Below are 14,561 nucleotides of genomic sequence, written 5' to 3'. Positions count from 1 at the left end.
GTGACCAAATTGAAGCGTGGGGCCATGTGGCAGTAGTGTCACAAAATCTGCTCTCTTGGATGACAGAGAGCTTGCACAAGCAAGCGGCAGTGGCTGCGGTAAATGTGCGGGCCTAGCACTGAGCAGACCGAGACCGGCCCGAGCAGCCGCGACTGCCACAGTGCCGGCATCAGTATTAGCATTCTCTGTTTCCGGCATGTCCTAAGAGCTGGGCTACTTGTTATGCATGCCAGAAGAAAGGCCACGTTACCTCTGTGTGTCATTTGCTGAAGGTTGCTCAGGATACGGACATGATCATAAAATGTGTGACTCCAATTCTTGTGACTTCTTCCAGGTTGTTTATTGAGTTAAGTGTTTTTTGCCAAGTGCTCCAGCTTCAGGTCAACACAGGTGGTGCAGTGATGTTATTGATTAGCTTCACTGCCATTGCAATCAGTCCTGTGTAAGCTGATCAGTTATAACAAACAGAACAATGCACGGTTGGGATGCCTCGTGATATCTGGGTGTTGTGTGATGTCCTTAGGTTAGTTAGGTTTAAGTAGTTCTAAGATCTAGGGGACTGATGACCATAGATGTTAAGTCCCATAGTGCTCAGAGCCCTTTGAACCATTTTGAACCCAAGTTGGGACAATTTAGGGCATCTGCCCCTTACAAGTCAGTGGTTCGTTCCATGCTGGTGTTGAGAAGTTGTTCAGGACAGGTGCATTCCAGACATTTGGATTTTATATCATTGATGCAGTTCACCTTGTGTCCAATCAGGTACTGTATTCTCAATTGGAAACACTGTGTGAGGATTTTTCACAACTGTTTTCAGTTTGCTGTGCTGCAAATTTTTATGCTCATATTTCTTTGAAATCTACGGCTTTTCTCATTTTTGTCATGTGCAGCCTATCCTGTCACCCTGGAAGATCAAGTGAGAGCAGAATTGGATGGACTTCAATCTCAAGAGGTGGTGCAACCTGTTATGGCTACTGAATGGTATCTCTGCTGCTTGCAGTTCGGAAGCTGTCGGGGAAACTTTACCTCTGTGGCAACTTGAGTACTATTGTCAACATGCAGACAATCATGCCAGGAGGAACTGTTGCTGAAAATGACAAGAGGCCAATACTTTTCTAAAACTGATTTATCTGAAGCATATCTGCAGGTTCCTCTCAGTGAACTCTGGTTCTGAATACTTCTATTGGTCTCTATCAATATTTCCTCCTTCCTTTTGGTGTGGCTATTTTCCAATGATGTTTAGAGCAATCGACGATGTCTGTCCTGGGTTGCATTAATTATCTGGATGATATTTTTGTCATGGGCTCCTCCACAGCCAATCACTTGACAAATCTGCACACTTCGTTTCCTGTCTTACAATCTGCAAGCTTAAGATATAACCTCACACGATCTTAATTTTTCCAACCTCACTGGATGGGGTTTGCCCTCTGCCAGACCACATCTCCACTGTTATGTCTATGCCTTGCCCCTTGCCCATGAAGAAGCTTCAGGCCTTCCTAGGGAAGATAGCATACTACCATAAATTCTGGCCAGAGGTGGCCACATTGGCCCACTCATTGCATTGATTGTTATGCAAGAATGTCATTTTTGTTGGAGCTCAGACTGAAAATGTGCTTTTGAAATTTTGCAATCCAAAATCCTCTCAGCCTCTTGTTTAGCTATGTTCTCTCGGGACCAGCACAAAGTTTTGGTGACTGATGCCTCACAGTATGGCCTTCGTGTAATCCGAGAGCACCAATATGTGGACAGCTCTGAACGACCTGTTGCTTTCACCTCTAAACTTCTCACTCTGGCCCAGCTGTGTTACTCTCAGGAGTAAAAAGAAGCTCTTGCTGTAGTCTATGCTCTCCAGAAATTTCATGTTTTTGGTATGGCTCCATGTTTCACTTTATTACTGATCATAACCCCTTGGATTCCTTTTTTAAGCCTCACACTTCCTTGACTGAAAAGGCAGCACACTACCTACAACACTGGGCGTTGTTCTCATATTGCTACAAACAATTTTTGACCTGTGTTTAAACACACCAATGTGGACACTTTATCCACTTTCCTGTGGGTTCTGATCCTGACAGTGATCATGAGGAATTGCTTTGCTTCCATCTTGATATTTAAATGCAGGCCACAGTCTAGGGTTTTCCAATTGTGAAGTCGCGCATAGCAGTTGCTGTTACCGCCAACCTGGTTCTACGCAAGGTGGTTCGGTTTGCTCAACAGGACTGGCCAGATAAACCACTGGGTTGGGCTTTGGACCCACTGTGCAACTATTTTTCGTTACAGTATCACTTTTCTGTTTTTGATGGTGTTTGCTGTTGTCCACGGAAGACTTCTCTCCCAGAGTTCTCATTTCCAGCACATTATGGCATGAGTTGCAAAGCTTTCTCTCCCAGGGCCATTGGGTAGTTTCACACACTAAATCTTTAGCTAGTAGGCATGTTTTGCGGCCAGGGACTGATGGTGAAATTGTTCATTTTGTCACGGCTTGTAAGCAGTATGCCCAACAAGAGGCAACCCCCAGGGCATCTCTGTCCCCTGGCCCTCGTTAGTGTGGAGCACCAGTCATGGGAATGCATTCATGTACACTTTGTGGACCCTTCTTGAATTCCTATTGGCAGTTGGTTGTAAATGGACTTTCACAGTTTCCAAACATTCTCTGGTGTGCATGAATATCAGCTGAGATCATAATTCATATGCTTTTGAGGATCTTTTGTATTGAGGGGTTGCCTTGTACCTTAGTTTCTGACAATGGGCCCCAGTTCATTTCTCACACCTTTCAATTGTTTCAGTTCCGTCATGGAATTCATCACGTTACAGCTCTGCCATTCCACCCTCAATCAAATGGCGAAGTAGAATGATTAATGCATACATAGTGGATTCTTTCCTGGACGATGTCCTTTTCCATTTTCTGAGCACCTATCACTTCACACCTATGGGGGAGCAGAGCCCGGCTGAGATGCTTCACAGTCAGCAGCCATGCACGCTCCTCCACCTTCTGTGCCATGTGCTGCACCTGCCACAACTGGGATCGACCGGTCTCTTTGCACTGGGATCGACGGTGTGAGTGCAAGGGTTTGGTTGCTGGCCCAGGTGGATACTGACCACTGTTGCCTGCTGCTGGGGATATTGTCTTTGTAATGTCTGTAAGGCCAATGGGCTGGTGGCATGCCATTTTGATCAGTTGCGACCCTGCTCTCCAGAAGCTACCAGTTCATGGGTGTGGCCCTAGTTGCCACAGCCCACCCAGCTGCCCTCCAACTTGAGCCCATCATTGCCTGCTGTGGAGGCACCCCCATCCCATTGGCTGCCTCCTCCATGTGCAGTGCCCTCGGGTTCCAGCTTCGCTGCACCACCAGGTGCGGGTCTGCCTCCAGCTTCGCATCCATTACGGCAGCCTGCTGTTCCGGTCGGGCCGTCTCCACTGGCCCCCTCACCATTATCACCTCAGCCATCATCACTGGTGGATCCAGCCCCATCTCCTCTGCACTGTGACCTGCCTATGGATGACAACACAGAGATGGCGATGGCACCCACCTCCCCAGTGCTGTCGTCGGATGCAGTACAGACCCATCTCCCTTAGGCATGCCCACATCTCCACACGTTCCAGCCCTCTGCTCCAGTGCCCACCTGGCATGGCATCCTATCCCTGCCACTGCCTGCTGCCACTCTGGAACAAATAGTGTCTCTCTTGTAGGGCTGCTAGTGTCTCCTCCATCACCTGGGTGTCCTCTTCACATGAGGGAGATGTGTGCTGTATCCTCCTATTAGTGCATGTGAGTGTGAATGCACCAAGTTTAGTATTGCCATGTGTGTGTGCTTAAGTCAACTGCCAACTGCATCAGTGCAGCCAACCACTTGAGGCCACCTGTAGGAAGTGTGTACACGGCACAGTCTCTGCCGTGTCATCTACTGGCAACTCACACCTATATGCATGCAGTGCAGCACTGACTCCTGCTATGTTCTTTTAGTTTGCATCACTCACATGAGTTGTTCTGCATATCACTTGAGTTACACCTTCAGTATGATTCTTTTGTCTTGTTACATGTCAAGTCATGAGAGGCTTATTTCCATTATTGTTCAGAAGTATATGAATAAAGCCATGTTGGTGTACTTGGATCAGTTTTGTTTATTACTTGATTACTACAATACTGAACCATGAAGTTACCATTTCATAAAAACTTGTGGAGTATTGGATTAAAACTATTGTGGATAACTGTTTAAAAAAACTCTCTGATAAATTTGTTCTCATATAAAAATAGTCAGTAAAGTGATGTGTGTATAACAAAGTGCATTGCATGACACTTTCTGCACAGAGAGAGGAAGCAAACACTTCCTCTATGTCTCCTCCACACTCCATATGCCCCAATTCCTTAATCTCCTGGCAATATACTCTCTCAACAAATTTATATTAATGGGGTTTCCCATGCTTTGCTTAGTGGTAACATGCTTGCCTAACATGCAGCAGGCCCGGGTTCGATTCCTGGCTGGGTTGGAGATTTTCTCCACCGGTGGACTGGGTGTTGTGTTGTCATCATGATCATATCATAATCATCAACACACAAGTTGTCCAGTATGGTGTCACTTGAAATAAGACTTGCACCCAGCAGCTGAACTTCCCCAGACGGGGCCTCCCGATCAGCAATTCCACATGATCATTTCATTTCTTTCTCTCTTTTTTTCCATTCATGAGGCTCTACGAGATTCAATTACTGTAATATTTGTTGTGATTCCTTTGTGTCACCCACAATGAAGATTGCAGTGGCAATTAATGCTCATAGTGCATCCCCAAAGTGATGGCAATAAACACTTGTGGCAGAATGACACCACTGACTGGCAAATCATGAGGTACACACATCTCCACCACCTACCTTATAAGCTGCACATCACTCTAAGAGTTACTTACAATTTGAGAACAGTAACGTGGATAATTATAACATTTTTAATTTAAAGAAAAAATGAGGCACAAAATGGGGAAAGTTATACAGATATTAAATTCTTTGACTGCTTTCATAAATAATTAACACTAGAACAGTGAGAAGGGTCAAAAGACTTTCAGCTTTTATTTCTGCAATAAATAATTCATTTTTAATGTCTTTCCACCAGACTTCATGACTTTTCTTCATTATTTATACTATTGACAGTGTATTGCAATTTTCTGAATGTTCACTATTTCATGGAAATTTCATGAAGTATCTATAGAACAGTGGGAAGGGTCAATTGACCCCTGTCTAACTCCATTTTAGAATATCAGGGTTGTGATAATTACAAAGAAACTTGCATTGAATTTTGCTTTGGTCAACAATCACTGCCTGGAATGATGATTTACAGTTTTTCAGAAGGGTTCCAATCAGTGGACATATTCACATAAATTTTCAGTCACATTTCATATGTTGCTGTTGTTCCTCACCTCATCAGCTAGATTGGTTTTTATGTTGCACTACTGTGGTCTTTTGCAAGTAAAATGATTTATTATATTTTGGAGAATTCATATATTGGTAGCTTTCTGCCATAGACAACAGTGATAAATATTTAAAGATTGACGAGGAATTGCCATCAGCAGATGTCTCCCCATCTTAGTTGTTTTGACAAAAGTCTTGGGAGTCAACTGGAGGAACTGTGAAGATGGCAGCTAGAGATGGAATGGAATTTAAGCTCACTAACATGCTATCGCCGGGAAGAAGGGGTGCTTCAGATGTCCTGAAGAAGTGAGCATATTTAGAAATATGGAATGACTTTGGAATCCCTTGTTGACAGCACTCACAACATTGTGTGAGTAAAGAGCTAGTTATGTTTCACAAGAATGATGTTTTCTAGATCCGTGTTGACTGTGTGTCAACAGTCCATTCTCTCTGAGGTAATTCATAATGTTTGAACACAATATATGTTCCAAAATCCTGCTGCATATCAATGTTAATGATATGGGCCTGTAATATAGTGGATTACTCCTATTGCCTTTCTTGAATATTGGTATGATTCCCTGTTGTTGTCGAGCACTACCAGCCACTTGCCTAGCCACCAAATTCATGAAAATTAAGTGAGGTGGCTATCTATGGAAGTGTGGGTGCAACAGATGAAAGTCAGTTACCAATGTGACAGGAAATCTCATCGATGTCACCATCAAAGGCCAACCAGTCCGGGCACTAGTTGACTCAGCTAATTCTTTTTCTGTAGTGTCAAATGCTTATCATTGCCACCCAGAGAATATTATGTTCCATGATATGAAAGTGATTCTGCTGAAGTCTGTGAATCATAAATATTCCAACCAATAGGAAGCAGAATGTAGTCATGATGTTATTCTTGGATGTGACTTCTTCCAGGCATCACAAGCAACCACAGACTGTGGAAGACAAAAGCTCACAGCATGCTCCCTCTCCTGGAGAAGCAGTTGCCAATTGAGTCAGAAGTCCTCACTGCAGCCAACTACAGAACCCTGGATCTAGATCTTTTCAGTGGTCCTCTTTATGACAGCACTGGCAGGTCTTCACATTCTGGTCATGTTGTTACATCCTATTCACTATGATGGGCAACAAAACTTGAAGCTTTATGACTGTCACATAGGTCTTCAGTTTCCTTGAACCTCCCTTCTCCTCTGCAAAACAGAGCCCAAATAGCATCTTGTTGTTGTGGTCTTCAGTCCAGAGACTGGTTTGATGCAGCCCTCCATGCTACTCTATCCTATGCAAGCTTCTTCATCTCCCAGTACCTGCTGCAACCTACATCCTTCTGAATCTGCTTAGGGTATTCATCTCTTGGTCTCCCTCTACAATTTTTACCCTCCGCACTACCCTCCAATACTAAATTGGTGATCCCTTGATGCCTCAGAACAAGTCCTACCAACTGATCCCTTCTTCTAGTCAAGTTGTGCCACAAATTTCTCTTCTCCCCAATTCTATTCAATACCTCCTCATTAGTTATGGGATCTACCCATCTAATCTTCAGCATTCTTCTGGAGCACCACATTTTGAAAGCTTCTATTCTCTTCTTGTACAAACTATTTATCGTCCATGTTTCACTTCCATACATGGCTACACTGCATACAAATACTTTCAGGAACGACTTCCTGACACTTAAATCTATACTCGATGTTAACAAATTTCTCTTCTTCAGAAATGCTTTCCTTGCCATTGCCAGTCTACATTTTATATCCTTTGTACTTCAACCATCATCAGTTATTTTGCTCCCCAAATAACAAAACTCCTCTACTACTTTAAGTGACTCATTTCCTAATCTAATTGCCTCAGCATCACCCGACTTAATTCGACTACATTCTATTATCCTCACTTTGCTTTTTTTGATATTCATCTTATATCCTCCTTTCAAGACACTTTCCATTCCGTTCAACTGCTACTCACCGTATAGCAGAGATGCTGGGTCACAGATAGGCCTCACAATTAAAACTTTTGGCCATTGGCCTTCATCAGCACTACACACACACACACACACACACACACACACACACACACACACACACACACACACACACACACGCGCACGCATGCGCGCGCGCGCGCCCACACACACACACACACACACACACACACACACACACACACACACACACACACACAGAGAGAGAGAGAGAGAGAGAGAGAGAGAGAGAGAGAGAGAGAGAGAGGGGGGGGGGGGCGGGGGGGTTGCTCGCACATGTGTATCTAAGTGTTGATGAAGGCCAATGGCTGAAAGCTTTCTTTTTGTTGTGCCTATCTGCAACTCAGCATCTCCACTATATGGTGAGTAGCAGCTTTCCTTCTCATAATAATATTGCTCAGAATGATAGAAATAAAATAATGTAAGTCTGGTAATTGTTACCTCCCATAAACTGCAGTCTTAGCATGTTAAAAAATGTACAAATGAACATTAGAAAATACAGGGAGGCATTATTGTCTAAGTTTGAACAGTTGACATTTGACAGTAGGCTGTAACGAATGCATTGTGTTATCCATTCAGGTGGTCCTATATTTTCAAGATTAGGCCTATCAATATGAATCAGACATATATTTGAAAGCCTTTGATACTAATATTGATTTGTTTTTGTGGCAATATTTGTTTTTTAACTGTAATAAATAAGAATGTTATAATTTTAACAAATTGTGTGTGTGTTTACTTTGCCAAGTATATTTACAGTCTTGTTTCTCATTCTATAGTTCCACCACAATGTATGTGTGATGCTACTTCAGTTAATAAATTTTATTTCAGATTGAACTCACACCAGTTGATTTTTTAAGCAAAGTAATTGTAAACATGACTCAGGAAATTCATTCTCTGGGAAAAGTCTTCAATCTTATCAACACTAAAACAATGGACAGCAGGTAACTATTTCATTTTCATCTCACTATCAGTAGTCATAAGTGTTGCAGCATGAAGTATTTTATAGAAAAAAGCTCAAGAGATATTCTCCCAAAACAGCTTTTTTTTACTAAGCAGCTATCATGTCAAACAAAATTTGGTAGCCTGCAATCTAGATATGGACAGCAACTTAGCATTTCTAAGGAAACATTTTCAAGTAGTAGGCTATTCTCCATGTATGTGAACTATATGGTAATATATTTTTTCTATCTTTCATTCTTTAAATACAAACTAAAATGTGCCCTTTCTTTGTATTTTCAGGTAGTTTTCAAGCCACTAACATCTGGAATTAATTTTAAAAGAAGTTTTATTTGTTTCTTGCCAGTCGAGTGCCCTTCAATTCAACACAACCATTTTTACTTTTGGCTGATGTACTGTTAAAGCATGAGTGCTACTAATGCAAAGGAAATATTATTTCTATTTTTTGTTTGAACTTTGTGAGTCAAAATTTGATCTTCAGGTTTTGAGAAACAAAAACTTAAATTTATCACATCCACTCACCTACGGTAGCCTCTGAATGCCCTATTACTGAGCCCTATGTAAAGAAACTGAAAGAGAATGCTTCTGGGTTATAAGTAAATTAGAGGCAAAATAGAAATGTCAATTTTTACCCACTTAAGGCTCATCATCAAATGGTGGGCATGACAAAGAGTTACAGCCTTTACAGACACACAGACAGGAACTTGTGGGACATCATCCAAGTTCATTTTCACCTTTTATTGAACCTAGGACACTATTCAATCCCTGGAGGAACAGCTCAATTTACAGCCAGTAATATTTCCAGTAAAGCACTGAAATTTGTTATTACTCTAGAGGTGTTATCATCAATTGCAGATATAATTAACTGTGATTCCAGTCTCTGTGACAGACTGAGTGAAAGAAAAATAATATGCTTTATCTCAACAACTAATGCCTCCCTTCTACTAGTTTTAAAAATTTCTGTATGAAAAATTGCTGTTTGATATTATCAGATTATTTCAGTCATCCAGCATTTTGATCTGTTCTGGAGGATATATTATGTTGAACACATGAATGCAGAGTGCAGAAAATTGTTGATGACAGTGGGAGTATCTCCCAGGCAAGTGATTCATGCAATGCCACAAATTTGGAAACATCAAAAAAATAATGACTACAATTTAAATGCAAAATGGAAGAAGTTACTTATGTGGCTCATCAGCAAAAGGGCTAATGCTATCAGTATATCATTCACTTAGTCTCACTTTTTTCTAGACCTCACAGCAGATTCATTTTGCAATGCAGTGAAAAGAGGCACATAAACACTTAGCTTTTAAGCCTCAGCTAATTATAAACACTACATTTAGCTCCTTTGACTGTATATCATTCAAATAATTTGAACCAGAAAGGCAATCTTCCACAACCATAGAATTTCATATTTCACAAGCAGAAAACATCTGAAAGTTCAAACATATGAAAGTCCTTTGAGCGGTTGTAAAAAGTTGTAAGAGAAATCTAATATTGCAGTAATATAATTGTAAGTTCAGACTTTTAACATTTATTTTTGATCAGCTTGTAGCAACTACTGGCAGTTACAATTCAATTGCTACTTTTAAATTACTTCCCACACCAACAATATTTGCATGACTATTTGACATCAAAAGTAGTTGGTGCCACTACCATTAGCACACTATTTGTATATGATACATACTCTAAACTATAAACAGTGGGCTATAATAAACAGTATATCTGACAATTCTGGTGAAATGACAACTCTAAAACTTGCTACTAGTAATTTAGTAACATACCACACCTGTAACAGCTCCACTGGGAAAAGGTTATCCAGTCATGTGTTGGATGGTTAATTAATTGCATGTTACATGGATCATATTCACAGTATGCTACTATTGTGCAGCATTTGATTGTGGATGGTGTCAAAACTGGTTAATTTTCATACCTCTTTCTCCAGCAGTTTGATGTTAGATTTCCAAAAAGTTATGTCACAAAGAGTTAAAAATAAAAATGTGAGAAAATGAGTTCACAAAGGAAATGAGAAAACAGAGTGGGAAATACTTGTGACTGGAGTTTCACAGAGGGAATTAACTTGATTTGATACAAGGTCATGGGAGACTGAAACAAATAGTGACACAAACCAAGCATGACTCTTGACAACAACTAATACTGGGAAAGATCAAAATAATCTAAGAATGTTTCTTGTTGTGTCTAAAATAATTATTTATTAATTTATCATAGTCTGTGGAACCATGCAAACTAAAGCTATTATGTAATCAAATGAGTGAGTACACAGTTTAAAAAATGCAGATTAGAACATTTATAAACAAAATAATTTCAAGAATTAATAAAATATGAAGAAATGTGAACAGTATACAAATAAATACATTACAGACAAGTGTTCTGAACTACTGTAAGAACATCTGTACAGAATAGAAATATCTTGAATGATGTCAATTTGTCACACTAGCTCGTAGTGTTAGGATTACACTAATACTTTATTTCATATGGTTCATTACTATGTAGTTTCGAGCAGTGTGCCACAAAGAAAACTTTCAACTTAGATTGAAAACTTGGGGTAATCATTTATTTCTTTTTCAATTCTGCTGAAAACCTATTGAAAGACAAGCCTGTTGAGTAGTACATTCATTTCTGCACAATCCATAATGAAGTGTTATCCAAATGCAAATCGTGTTTCAGTCTCTTCTTCACTAAATGAATGTTGGTCTCTTCTTCACTAAACGAATGTTGCAGTTTCATCTGAATCAGACACTATTGTCAACAACAGGTGGAAGCAGCGTAGCAAATCTTGTACTGTAAAATCAGAAATTTGTGTTTAACATTACCAATGCCATTGAACATGGCCATAAATAGTATATCAACATATTCTGAAGCAGGCATTTGCAACACAACAATATTTTAGAAAATGCAGCAGTTTCAGCTATTCTGAGCTTTGACTTACGTAATTTGATGCCAACTACATAAATGGAATCAGTTACGTCTGTCATACCCACAAAAATAGTTAATGGTATGAACAGTGTAGTCAATACATTCCCATCTGTACTGTACAAGTTGTGGCCATATAATGCATTAATTACTTTCAAGTCATCCTGCAAACATCAAGTGCAACTTAACTGAGTATGCGCACATGTATATGATTTTCGCAGAATATCACAGCATCATAAACACTTCTTCCTGGCTTTATGCAAAATGTTTTCCAGAATGATGACAACAAGACCATAATGTTATTTTACATCTTTTAAATTAATCAACGAGCTTCTGCTGGGTGTATTGATATGGGACGTAAGTGAAGTACACAAACTGTTGCAAATGAAACTTGTGTACTTGCACTGTACACAAAGATGCCTAGTCATCATTGTGGCAGGCAGTAGGCAGTATACTATATGGGAATCCCACATACAACTGTCCATACACCTTTACAATGTGTGGTGTTTACCCTTATAACTACACTAGAATTCATAGCTTATGGTTGGAGTACCACCATAACAGACTGAAAATTTGCTCTATTGGCAACTGTGACAGTGTAATGAACGTCAAGATTTGCTAACTGATCTGTTTTGGATTGATGGAGCTAGATTTACCATAGAAGATATTGAGAACACACACAACTAGCATCAGTGGATACCTGGAACCCGTTGTGTATTACATTAATGGTGTGGTCAATTTCAAATGTCTGTTAATGTTCGAGCTGGAATTTTAAATGGCTCAGTAATCTGTATTTTCTTCCTGAGAACTGCATTCAATTCAGTTCCATATTTTCCTCACATATGTACTTCCTATTCTGTTAGTAGATGTCCCCCTGAGAGCATACCAATATATGTGGATCCAAATGGATCATGTACCAGCACATTGTGAGCCTGCTGCAAGACTTTATCAAAATAAGTGGCAAAATAAGAGACTAGAGTCTGGTATATTCAGTGGCCAGCAAGATTTTTTAATTTGAATCCCATTGATTTACTACTGTTGGGTCACCTGAAGTCATTGAGTTACAATAGAAACGAACAAGATACTGTGTTTGTATTGACAGCACTCCTACATGTAGCCATGACTACCACTGATGCCTTCTCAGTGCAAAATGTTCATGCACATAGATTAAAATTCTGAAGCATATATTTGCAGGGAACACTGTAAATTAATGCACTGATAGTTGATTACACATAAATTATAAATTAATTCAAGTATGTTCAGTGTTTCTCACTGGAGAAAGTATGCCTACTGTTGTGGTTGTAACTCTATTGAATTTTATATTGCACCATATCTTAATAAGTCATGAATAGAGTTGTAATAGTCATGAACAGAGTTGTAATAGAGTTGTAAAACTACTGTAGGCTACCATAGACTGTCATAAGTAAGCATAGACTACAGTAGTTTTTGCAGTAGCCTTGGTCAGTTAGGACCGTAACTTTGTTACCTGAACGTTAGGTTGTTGCATAACTACCAGGCATTACCTCATTTCAATCCCTTTGTTTGCATATGTGATCAATGTATTACTAAATTCCCCTAGAAATGGGAAGCATTGAACCAAACAGAACAGAAACTGAATTGGGATACGTATAAAGGGCCATGTAACATACAGAACATTTTTATTTTACATAGTTATCCTTCTGCCTGTTACTTAAAAATAAGCAGTATTTATAGCAAAATTGAAACTGTCAAAATTAAAATAAGGTTTTATTAAAAATTGTTGATTTGTGATGTGAAAAAAAGGAATGTTGCAGTAAAAATATAAAAATAGAGATTTATCATATAGCACTAGGAAATGCAATTTCCTGAAAAATTAAAAAAATAAACATATCATACGTCACTTCAATATTTTACAGAGCTCACATAAAATATGTTCCTGGTATTCATAAACAACTTTCACACTTATTAACAACAACGGGAAACTCTTGCCTTTTATCATGATGAAGAACATTCTATTGAGTACAAAATAACAATAACAATTATATAGATATTTTATGTTTGTGCATGTAAACTGAGCTTGCATCAAAAGTAATTGCTATGGTTACATAAAAATGTAGAAGTTATGTTATCAACTAATTTTTATTATTTATAAAATGCAATTAATATTTTGCAAGTATATAAAACACACAGTTGACTAACACTGAATGATGTGCATTTTTAATTACATGCAAAACAAGAAACAAAGGAAACAAAATACAAAGAGAAGTGGTCAATTTCCAGTTTCTCTCACACACTTTCATTTGTGTTTCTTTCTGTAATAATGCTACCAACACTATTGGTTATCCTACCATTTACTACATCATTTATGTACTTACCAGAACTACTGAACTGTGCATTAGATAGAGCACAACTCTGGTCATGAATATTAAGATGAAGTTCAATGTTAACATCAGATCATATGTAATACACTGAGGTGACAAAGTCTTGGGATAACTCCTACTATCATGTCGGACCAGCTTTTTCCTGGCATAGTGCAGCAGCTTATGGATTTAACAAGTCATTGGAAGCCCCCTGCAGAAATATTGAGCCACACTGGCTCTGTAGCCATCCAAAACTGCAAAACTGTTGCTAGTGCATGATTTTGTGCACAGACTGACCTCCTGATCATGTCCCATAAATGTTCAATGGGATTCAAGCCGGGTGATCTGGGTGGCCAGGTTGTTCAATCAAACTGTCTGGAATGTTTTTCAAACCAGTTGCGAACAACTGTGGTCTGGTGACATGATCATCCATAAAAATTCTATTGTTATTTGGTAACATGCAGTCCATGAATGGCTGCAAATGATCTCCAAGTAGTTGAACATGACCATTTCGAGTCAATGGTTGGTTCAGTTAGACCAGAGGACCCAGTCCATTCTGTGTAAACATAGCCCCCATGATTATGGAGCCACCACCAGCTTGCACAGTGCCTTGTTAACAACTTGGGTCCATGGCTTCATGGGTTCTGCGCCACACTCAAACCCCACTATCAGCTCTTGCCAAGTGAAACTGGGACTCATCTGAGCAGATCACTGTTTTACAGTCCTCTAGGGCCCAACTGATATCCCAGGAGAGGCACTGCAGGTGATATCATACTGTTAGAAAAGGCTTCCACATCAGTTGTCTGCTGCCATAGCCCATTAACGCCAAATTTCACTGCACTGTCCTCTGTCTCCTGTAGTTTTGCCACAGTGAAATTTATCAAAGGTTTTCCCACAAACAATCTATCACACAACATTTTGTGAATGAATATTCTTATTTTCAAATTCACTACTGCAATTGTATGGTGAAGT

General features: G+C 39.6%; 1 protein-coding gene across 3 annotated transcripts in view; it reads left to right on the top strand.

The window, feature by feature from the left end:
* LOC126248021 (uncharacterized) overlaps positions 1-14,561 on the top strand; it is a 405,163-nt gene that overhangs the window by 351,249 nt on the left and 39,353 nt on the right. For all 3 annotated transcript variants that reach the window (XM_049948611.1, XM_049948610.1, XM_049948612.1), the window contains one exon: positions 8,188-8,300. In XM_049948611.1, coding sequence (XP_049804568.1) covers positions 8,188-8,300 — 113 coding nt within the window. The remainder of the gene's footprint in view (positions 1-8,187; positions 8,301-14,561) is intronic.

The sequence above is a fragment of the Schistocerca nitens genome, chromosome 3 (assembly GCF_023898315.1).
Source record: "Schistocerca nitens isolate TAMUIC-IGC-003100 chromosome 3, iqSchNite1.1, whole genome shotgun sequence".
Taxonomy (NCBI): Eukaryota; Metazoa; Arthropoda; class Insecta; order Orthoptera; family Acrididae; genus Schistocerca; species Schistocerca nitens.
This window is presented reverse-complemented; position numbering and strand designations above follow the sequence as displayed.